General features: G+C 37.2%; 1 protein-coding gene across 1 annotated transcript in view; it reads right to left on the bottom strand.

Annotated features, from left to right (window-relative positions):
* The window catches only part of LOC140164684 (O-acyltransferase like protein-like), a 32,593-nt gene continuing 21,297 nt past the window's right edge, over window positions 1-11,296 (bottom strand). The window contains exons 12-21 of the mRNA XM_072188037.1: window positions 10,940-11,181; window positions 9,540-9,713; window positions 8,533-8,626; window positions 8,176-8,268; window positions 6,032-6,197; window positions 4,777-4,856; window positions 4,025-4,126; window positions 2,490-2,640; window positions 2,052-2,250; window positions 1-134 (exon numbers count right to left, since the gene is read on the bottom strand). Of these exons, the coding sequence (XP_072044138.1) occupies window positions 1-134; window positions 2,052-2,250; window positions 2,490-2,640; window positions 4,025-4,126; window positions 4,777-4,856; window positions 6,032-6,197; window positions 8,176-8,268; window positions 8,533-8,626; window positions 9,540-9,713; window positions 10,940-11,181 (1,435 nt within the window). The remainder of the gene's footprint in view (window positions 135-2,051; window positions 2,251-2,489; window positions 2,641-4,024; window positions 4,127-4,776; window positions 4,857-6,031; window positions 6,198-8,175; window positions 8,269-8,532; window positions 8,627-9,539; window positions 9,714-10,939; window positions 11,182-11,296) is intronic.

Raw genomic sequence — 11,296 nt, 5'->3', positions numbered from 1 at the left:
TTATGTAACCGTTGTTACTTCCTTCCGGCGTGACACTTCTTCGTCGCATTTAGCTTCGGAACTTTGACTTTCATGTCCTAATATCAGTTTCTCCAATCCTGCGCATGGATATTCAATGGCTATGGAGAGTAAACCTGCAGATGCGTAAGAAATCATCACACTGCCACAAAAGATGTAAGACTGGAATAAGAAAGAAATGTAAGTTATTCTTCGTCTATCCATAATTGGCAATTGGGCCGGGTGCAACTCACATTTCCGACATTTAGTGTTGCATGTGCTGTCTACTTGCCTTGTCTGCATGTTTTTGATTTGAATGACATGTGTTTCTGAGGAGGTATCAATTAAAGCAGCTTGTGCGAAACTACTATTGCCGGGAGGGGTTTGATTTTGGTAGCGGAGTGCCGCTGAGAATTTGAAAGTGGACCCATAAATATACCAAAATTCAAAATTTTCGGCCAAATTCAACCCATATTGTCTTAGTTTTGGACAATTTTGAAATTTGGGCTAGATTGAGGCAAAATTGAGCTATTTTTCGAGACAATTGAAACAATTTTGAAAAAAGGACCCATTCATAATTGGCTTACCAAAAGGCCGAAAATGCTACCCATATTTGCGGCACGTCCCCGTATGGTCATTTGTACTAAGTACCCCCCCGGTACATTAAGTGACACATAATGAGTTTAACATACACGTATAAGAAAGAGCTTTCAAAATAATAACGTTACGGCGGGAATTCAGATGTAGAATTGATATATGTTATTCTTAAACACTTGAGAACGTTCCTGCAATCTTATTGGTTCTTACCCTTGTGATATGACACGGTATGACACGGGTCAGCGCGTGTGCACCAACGTGGTACGCGTACTCGCTATTTGAACCAATCGAAGGCGCATAGCAACAACGGGACTGATCGGTATTAAGCCCTAGGTAGTTCCTTGTAAAATGTCGGATTTTATTGCTTAAAATTTGTAATACTTATGATATTTCTCTTTGAATTGAAGTGTTTAAGAATGAGAATAAAGGTATTGTTTTTAGCCGCTGTCGTGCATCTATCGTCTCATATAACACGGGCGACATCATTATTTTTGGCGTGAAACAACTCGGCTTCGCCTCGTTGTTTTACTTAAAATAATGATGTCGCCTGTGTTATATATGAGACGATAGATGCACTCCAGTAGCTAAAACCGATACCCTTATTCTCTAAATTTTCATTTACGCGTTTTGTTCTGTGAGTGGTTCAAGTGGGTGGGTGTCTGGGGTTGGTGCGTACGCGCGGCGTAGCATATACAGTAGTTGAGTGGGTGTGTGGATGTCGAATAATGTCGTGTGAGTAAGGGCAGACCTACTGGTGTAGTTGCGTTTAATGTAGATGTATCCTGATGCACGGTGAATTTTAAATTATGCTTTTATAGTAAAGTCATTTAATACATTGCTTTCGACTTACCATTCATGACAGTTAAAATTACTAAAATATTCAAAAACCTCGGGTTTGGAAGAGCCTAGTCAATGTAAGAGCTGGGTCCAGTTCAGATGTGATTGCGTATATCATGAGGCTATTGAGTGAAGGTGAATGATTAACAAACCCACTTACGAGTGATATTATCGAAATATGATTTGACGATGGATATGCTTGATAATAGGTTTGTATAACCAGACCATGTATGAGATACGCTGAGTAAGTCAACCTACTCAATGGTATCCAGAATGACCAACACAGAAAGTCATTAATCCAACCTGAAATAAATGAAATAGATACACGATATGAAGATGGATATGCTTGATAATAGGTTTGTATAACCAGACCATGTATGAGATACGTTGAGAAAGTCAACCTACTCAATGGTATCCAGAATGACCAACACAGGAAGTCATTAATCCAACTTGAAATAAATGAAATAGATACACGATATGATGATGAATATGTTTGGTAATAGTTTTATATACTAAGTAACCAGACCATGTATGACATACGATGAGTAAATCAACCTACTCAAAAATAAATCTATATATTAAAGAAATACATCAGGAAAAGCAAACGCCAAGTATCTTACCTCCATAGCCGTAATAGCAAGCGAATACGACCCAACACAAGGCCAGTGACCATCCCAATCTGCTGAAAGTCCCATACAGAACATTGACGGCATTGCTCCATTCACTTTGTAATGTCACATTGCCATAGCTGGTGTATGTGCTATATATGACGCTAATACCTGCTGCAAATGCTAAAGCCCATCCAACAGACACAATAATCTGAAGAAGGTGAGAAATTAAAAGCAAACATCCATAAGGAAATGAAGGGAATTAATAAAGATCTCAAGAAAGGTTTATGATATTTATTTTTTTAAGAAAAAAGAGCGGAGCGGGTGGAGGAAATTGGTGGTATCCACCTATATCGGCACATGGACTTGGTGAGAATGTCTGCAAGAACTTTCGTCATGAGTGATAGTGTCATATTGAACAGAAAGTTTTATATTAGATATTTGACTTACGGAAGAAAGGCGTATCCGCCGATGTTCACTTATTTGCCTATACATAATATAACCCATGATCATTCCTATTAAGTAAGTAGGAATTCGTGAGTATGGTTGGATGTATACCAGTTCCAGATAGTTCGTAGCAGAAAAGCCGTTTTGTAGAGATCTGTGTTTCAAAGAGACGATGGGCCAACGGTTAGTGTTGGAAGTCAGGCTACGGCAATTTGAGTGTCTAGTACATAAATCCTGTCCTCTTAAATTGACTGATTAAAATATTTCAATCTAAAAAATTGAAAAATAGATTCAAATAGATTTTTAAATGGACTCTGATTTCGCCATCAAATCAAGTGTTACTCCCAATGTATTATACTGCCAAATGCCATGCATTACGGTTAGAATGAGATTTAAGACTTTTTATAATGGCTATTTTCAACCATTCTGTTCGGCTGAATATTAAATCGCAATTTTTCCCTTAAGGGAAGGGGTATGAACGTTTGGACAGTATTTATTGTGGGACATTAGAGCACATCAGACATATCGAATTGCATTCTGAATACGAAGAATGGAATTCTGATATCAAATAATTTTGATTTTTTGAAATTCGCAATGTAATACACATTTTATGGCAAATCATTAAAATTGATATTTTGATATTTAACAGTACTCGAAGTAAACTTTATAAATCTGATGATTTCTACCTAAAGTGTATGTAGGTGGGATGAAAAGCCGACGATCAATTGAAAATTTTGACCTTTCGTATTGAAGATATGGATTTTTTCCCAAAACACCAAAAAAAATTGGGTCTTTTTGGGAAAACAATCCATATCTTCAATATGAAGGGTCAACATTTTCAATTGATCGTCGGGTTTTCCTCCCAGCTACATACACTTTAAGACTATATCATTAAATTTATAAAATTTACTTCGAGGACTGTTATATCTCAAAATGTGAAAAATATCAAATTTTAATAATTTGTCATAAAATTTGTATTATATCGTGAATTTCATAAAATGAAAATTATTTGATATCAGAAAGACATCTTTCGTATTCAGAATGCAATTCGATAGGTCTGATGTGCTCTCATGTCCCACCAAAAATGCTGTCGAAACGCTCAAAACGCACATTCCAGTTCCCTTAACCTAAATTGTTAGAATATTGAGAATCAGTCATGTTGGTTGATTAAAAAGATTGACAATTCAAATCATTCGACTGAATATTCGGTCGAAACGATTTGTCCCTAATAACTGCAATCGGCAAAAGAATGAAAAATCAATCTTTTTGATTGAATATCAAATCGGAAAATTTTAAAGAGTAATCTTGAGAGCGGTGCATATCAAGAAATAAAGCACAGCTCGTGGTGTGCCTTTGTAAAACCTACAAACCAACGTTTTTTCTTCGCGAAACGACGAATCAACTCCACAGAAAGTTGAGGCCCTGTAAAATTGTACACACTTTCACGTTTGCCATTTGTGCAGTTTACTAGCACATTCATGGTCACTCTGATAGTTTTGACATTACTTTTGGCGTTGAATATGCACCAGCACACTTACACGGAATTTGTTGCCAGGTGATTCTTGCCAATCAAAGAACCTGTTACCACCAAGCTAGATAAGAACATGACGGAGGCAACAAGTATACCAGCGTTTTGAGACCTGTGTGTAAAAAGTAAAACTCTAAAATTTGACCGTTATAATATTCAGTTTCAATATCATGAAGATAATTATAAGCGTCATCATAATCATAATCCTCCTCCCCTCCTCATCTTCCTGCTCCTGCTCCTCCTCCTCATTACCATCTTCATCATCATGTCATCATCATCATCATCGTCATCATCATCATCATCATCATCATCATCATCATCATCATCATCATCATCATCATCATCATCATTATCATCATCATCAACGACGGGCGATAAGGTTTCAGCGCAACAGGCGACAGGTTTCGTTTGGTGTGACGATAACTTCTTCAGGCCTGAAGTAGGAAGAGGAAGCAGCGATATACTCTAGTTGTGAGGCAATGACATTTCTGTGCTCTCGTTCACTTTCCTCTGAAGATGTAATATGATTGGCTAATTAAGCTACTCTCTTAATGGTAAATTGAGCTATGCTCTGATTGGCTCATTTCAGTGCTACCATAACGTCTATAGGTTGGTTGTCTGAACGGCTCTTTTCAGAGCTTAAAACTTCTAGACTGGTTGTCCAAATGGCTCTAAAAGACATTCTATCATCATCATCGTCGTCCTCATCGTAATCATCATCATATTTACAATGTGCATATCATTATTAATAATGATAAATACCTGGATAAAGGCAGTAGGATCAAAGGAGATATGATGAAAAATTGCATGTCACATGACAAATACCATGACCATTGTATACACTGGAAAGAAACAACAGAAGTGAACATATCATTCTTATAGATTCCACGTATTGACGTGTTTAGATCGATCTTATAGTGGGCGAGCCCAGTGGCGTGGCGACGGGAGGCACGTGCCCTGGGCGCCACTTTAGACGGGCGCCGAATTGACCAATTCAGCAAATATCTATTTAGATCAATTTAAGACCGAAATTCAACTTCATTATAACCAAAATTAATTTATGGTATTTGTGCAAATTTTCTCGCGCTCCACGCGCAATTGTTTTAAGAATGGGGGGGGGTGAAAGGCGCCATTATGTATCATTAGCCCCGGGCGCCACAACCCCTAGCTACGAGCCTGGGAGGTTGTGAGGTTAATTTGTGCAGAAAATGTGGTACCTCCAAGGTACCACATTTTCTGAATCCTTATGACTAGAGACGCCTGACGAATTTGAATATGGTGGTCCCAAAATGTTTGGCCTGCTCAGAGGCGCGAAACGCTGAAGGGGTGGGTGCGGGAAGGGGTAAGCTTTTGAAATGCATATATTTTCACATGAATTGTACCTTACATTTTGACTTATACCCTAAAATTATTAATGTTACCTTAAAATTATGCATCTGATCCTAAAATTGTGAATTTTACCTCAGATTATTGGGGGTGGCTCTAGGGTACTTGGGCTCCATCACAAACACTATTGAGGGGGCTGCCCCAGCCCCCCCCCCAGTTAGCATGGCTACTGATACATTGGTATGGGATTTAAAATAAAATGAGCAAGTTTGAAGTTTGACCCTGTGTAAAGTTCGATTACCTTTTCTCACCAAGTTTGGTTTGATTTGGGTAGTAAATTGCCCGCAAATTAAAGTTTCAGACGACATACTATATATTATATACATACAGTTCTTTCAGGGACACCCTTTAAAATTTGCTGTTCCAAGTGCAGCAGCACTGTGTACCAAATGGGATATACAAGCACAATAATACAGTGGCGTAGCGTCATAGGGGCACGGGGGGCACGTGCCCCCAATCAATCTGAAAATTGCCGAAAAATGGCCTGTGCTCCCCCCCCAATCAGACTCGGTGCCCCCCCCAAATCAGACTCGGTGCCCCCCCCCCCAATGTGATGACCCACGCTACGCCACTGCAATAATATTTATGTTTGTAAACATGTGACTTTTAGGAAGTCGAATGATAACGTTACCATATCTGCCTGTGGGAAGTAAGTGTTGATGTAAAGAAGATTTCGCCACCAATACTTTTCGCAAAGTGAATCGAAGTGGATAGCTTGATACCACTTTGGTCCATCTCCGAAGTATGGATGATGGTAGATCATGAAGAGGATAATAAATGCGTACAATGGAGTGATTCTGGAAATGAAACAAACAAACTATCAAGCAAAACAAAAGAAACGTGAACTTACTGTATACTCAGAGAAGCCATGCCGAGTTAGATAGAGTGGAAGAGAGGAGAGGAGAGGGGCCGGATCTAGACCAGCTAGAAGGGAGGCTGGAATGGAGGCTGACTCGATATGGATCACCAGATGTATAAAAGCATATACAGCCTGTCTCAAAAAAAATTGTGCAAGTCAAAAGCGCCCTCTTTGGCAATTAGAAAATACCGTTATGACATGATGCTTACATCAACGTCAAGGGCGTAGTCTCATCTCTTAAATGCCGTTTGTTCTGTTGAATTTGCTTGTTTTAATCTCGAGATATGTTTAGTTAACAACGAAAGGGTAAAATCACAATTGTGCCACTTTTACTAGGGAAGAGGGCTGTACATGTAAATCAATGGTAGCGTCAAGTTTATCAAGAGTTCCTTCGTGAAATCAAAGAATGCATCAATTACACAACAATACAAAATATCTTTTACTCTTTTTACTGTTTTATCATGATACAGGTATAATGATTCTCTTTTTTACTTAAAACAGATTAAAAGATAAATAAATATTTCACATTCTGCAGTAAAATTAAATACATGTGCATGTCAATGATATTATCATGGTAAATACTGTTCTCTTTGTCAATCAAGAAAAGACAAACAAATATTGCACACTTATAGGTTAATGAACGCGTATTACTTGTTGGGAGAGAAATTAGACAAAATAATGCACACACGCTGATGTTGATACATCTAATGCGCAAGCCCCGAAGGGGGAGTGCATTAGATGCATCAACATCAGCTCCAGGGGGGGCACTTCAATTTGAAATGGATATAGGTGTAGGGCTGGCACTTTCGCACCAAGGGGCATTCGGTGAGAGCGAAATGTAAAAAATATGGGGTCATTGGGTGAGAGCATGATTTTTGGCATTCGGTGAGAGCAAAATGTAAAAAATATGGGGTCATTGGGTGAGAACATGACCTTTTTTATTGGAATCTTTGGGTGAGAACCGAAACAGCGCCACAGAAACCTCGTAAATCGAATTTCTAGCTCTAAATGGCTTCAAATTTCTTTGTTTTTTCAAAATAAGTAACAAAATGAACTTGTAAGGGTCTTTGGGTGATAGATCAAATGGAAAAATAAGGGGTCTTTGGGTGACAGAGCACGTGTTCGTAAAAAAATATGGGGTCTTTGGGTGACAGCGATGCTGAAAAGGGGGGTCTTAACAGCCCTACATACGCGTCACCTCCATAGTTGGAGTGCCCCCCGGGCATCAGCTATCATTGAGTTACATGTACAGCCCTCTTCCCTAGTAAAAGTGGCACAATTGTGATTTTACCCTTGTGCTGTTAACTAAACATATTTCGAGATTAAAGCAAGCTAATTGAACAGAATAAACGACATGTGGGAGCTAAGACTACGTCCTTGACGCTGATGTAAGCACCATGTCACAACGGTATTTTCTAATTTCCAAAGAGGGCGCTTTTCACTTGCACAATTTTTTTTGAGACAGGCTGTATATGGCCGCATAGTGTATCGGCAGGCCCACAGTGATTTTCCACGGGCTTTGGTCCAAGTCGAGCACTGCAATAATCAAAAGCCGGGCCTGACCATGATCAATGTTACGTTAAGGGCTCCACAGATGTCCAAAATTTAAAATGCTCCGATTTTGGTCAAAATGGACTCAAATTGTTCCGCTTGCAGAAACATTTTAAGCAAAGAATAGTTTGGCATACCTCAGGTGGTTAGTTACCTGGGTAGTAGGGCAAAATGGTATTTTTTTTCAAAAGGCAAAAAGGTTGGTTAAAGCCCACTGGATCTATTGACCGTAACCTTTTTTATAATGTTATCTATGTTGAGAGAAAACAATGGCTTTCTTGGATTAAAAGTCGCATCCACACAAACATATCTTACAAAAGCCTTAACAATTCCCTTTATTCTTTAAGATTCTGAAAATAACAAACCTCCATATCCGATGAAAGTAGAAAAGAAGCCATGAAATTTTCCCGTCGGATTTCGTCATCCGGGTAAATGTCAAATAGCAAAGTAGGAATCCACTGATAATAATAATAATAATAATAATAATAATAATAATAATAATAATAATAACACTAATAACAAACAACAACAATAATAATAATAATAATAATAATAATAATAATAATAATAATAATAATAATAATAATAATAATAATCTTCATTTTCATCATCAGGAGCAGCAAAATGACTTTTACATGACATATGACCCCAATATATCCATTTGGCGAGGGCAAAGGCCTATGTTGTCTTTCAAGTTCTTATTTTCTATAGCAAACCCATACCTCATGAAGAAGAAAGTGTCCACTGCTGAGTATGCATTGCCAACCGCTTGAAAGAAGAAACTGGGAAGTGTATTTACAATTAGGTCTGGGTTTTCTGGACGGGTAAATATTAAAATAGAGATCCAATAATTATATGACAACACTTTCTATTATGTTTATTTATAAAGATAAATAAAATACATATTTTTCTCACCTAATTGATTTTTCCCTTGTATGTTGTTATTATTGTTATTCTAAGTTCTTTTCATTCCATGCATGTCATTTTTTCTCCGTAATTGTAATCATTTGCAGTACTAGTTACTAATGGTGCTACTTGTTGTTTTTACCAATACTAAAAGGGGTAGTGTTTTATGAATCGAAACGTCGGTTGTTCTGTCTTTTATCACCGAAATGTTGGATGTTAATTGTTGAACATATTAAACAGTTTTTAACATTTATGTTTATGTTGTTAATAGGCCGTTTAATGATGCGACCAATCCTTATGGAAGGTAGAATATCATGATTTAACTCATTAACCCCATGAGAACTACCTGCCGATTGGCCAAAAAGAAGTTTTCATTATAAATTGAACCAATCAGCAACATTGTTAGAATAATTTCACCATACCAAAAATTGGGGTGAATTATTTGCAAAGCTCCATTCTGATTGGTGATTAAAGTGAAGATATCATGTAATTGACCAATCAGCGGCAATGTTAGATCGGCAGGTAGTGCTCAGTATCTTCTCTGGTTAAAGTAATGTAGGCTTATAATCTCTTGAGAGAGCTTTTGCAATAATTTTATATCTCTCTATCTCACACTCAAACAACTATATAAATAAGACAGAGTAATCTAAAAAAATAAAATAAATAAGAAAAAAAAAATGTTATAGAATAAATAAAATAAATAAAATAAATAACATTATTAAAATAAACAAAATAAATTACATAATTAAATAGGTAAATCTAAAATGTCAAAAAAGCAAAGTTACAAATTACTTTTTTTTATAATATCTTCCTGTGTACAAACCTATTCCAGACATCACACTGAACCCAAATGTGTGTCCAAGAGCAACCCATGTTATGCTGATAACACGTATACCATGCAGACATCCAATGGATTGAGACTGACCAACGGTGGTATCCAGAAGTTTGGATATGTTTCGATTGAAAGCAAAACACAGGAGAACTTCTTGAAGCATACCTGAAAAGAAAAAAAGCAATAGACTATTGAAGTTTATAAATTAGATCCAGCTAGGTACTAGCCTACTGTAGTAGACCATTTTAATTTAGCATCCCTCTAACACTGTTCTGATCCTACAGCCAGCTATCTCTGGGCAGGGCAGTCACTGGGGATATGTTGTCTTTTATGCATGGAATGGTATGAATTATTTAAAAAGGGAATGCAGAGCAGTCTAGCTAGGTACACGACCACTGTCTCTGACACAAGCATACGAGAAGTAAATTGTGGTTCCTTCGCTGATCATATCCATAGGGTTCCAATTTGAGTATCAATAATTTATCGATATGTTTGAGAATTACACTGCCCTATTTCAAGCACTACATTGAGTAATTAACGTTTGACCAAGTGTACTTGTAAGCAACGTCACTAACCTAATCAATCAATCAATCAATCAAATAATCAATCAATCAAAACTATTAATCAATCAATCAAAACTAATAATCAATCAATCAAAACTAATAATCAATCAATCAAAACTAATAAGTAATCTAATAAGTATTAATCAAGTAAGACCAGGGATATGAGACTAGTGAGACTAAGAGACAGTCTCCCTCATAGGCCCTATGTCACATGATCGATAACGCAAAATAACGAAACATTTTAATAAAACCTAAGAAAAGACAAGAATATTGTAAAAAAACACAAAAATTCACAACATTCTCTAAAATAACGGAAAATATCAGTAGATATTCTAAGGTAACACTGAATTTCAGGAGATATTCTAAAATAATTTGTTGTTTTAAGGATACTTTGCGTTATCGATCAAGTGACATAGGGCCTCTTGCTTGAGCTGCGCGAGTGAATTTCCACGTAAAATCACCTGGCAGGCAGGGTGGGAGTAATTTGCTGTGTACCTGATACATACACATATTGACGGACCGACCACACGCACTTGAGGAACTCGCGTCGATTTGAATTTTTATCTTTTTTTTTATCTCCAAGCCCAAAAGTAATATGCTATCTACGATTCTAAAAATCAAAACGAGAAAGATTTTAAATTTTTTTTCGCAAAGGAAAATTTTCCGGAAAAACGCAAGGTAACACTGAATTTCAGGAGATATTCTAAAATAATTTGTTTTTAAGGATACTTTGCGTTATCGATCAAGTGACATAGGGCCTCCTCATGATTTCAAGATTATTGCATTCCGATGACATTGTGAGCAGCCCAGCAGGATTTCTAAACGTACCTGGTTGAGAACCACCTGTTTCTGAACGGCTACTTTCTACATTTTTAGCTCGGTCCATTAAAGGTTCATCTTCTCCAAGTGGAGCATCAGCTGCGTTATTGGTTTCTCCTGTACTGCCATACGATGGGTAGGACGACGACCGTAATTTACTGTCGTTGATCATCTTTCTTTTCTTGTATTTCTGAAAGACGTCAAGAGCTGCACCTGATAACATCAGAATGGCTAAAATCAGGCAGAAAACACTGCAAAAAATGAAACATTATATTCAAATTCGGAATCATAATTTTTGTACAAGTATTCTCAAGATTTAGTGGATATAGTATGCCTACTATAAAGCCTAGATGTCCGTTTACTATT

This window comes from Amphiura filiformis, chromosome 1 (assembly GCF_039555335.1).
Source record: "Amphiura filiformis chromosome 1, Afil_fr2py, whole genome shotgun sequence".
Taxonomy (NCBI): Eukaryota; Metazoa; Echinodermata; class Ophiuroidea; order Amphilepidida; family Amphiuridae; genus Amphiura; species Amphiura filiformis.
The sequence above is the reverse complement of the archived record's forward strand: the minus strand, read 5'-3'. Positions and strand labels throughout refer to the sequence as shown.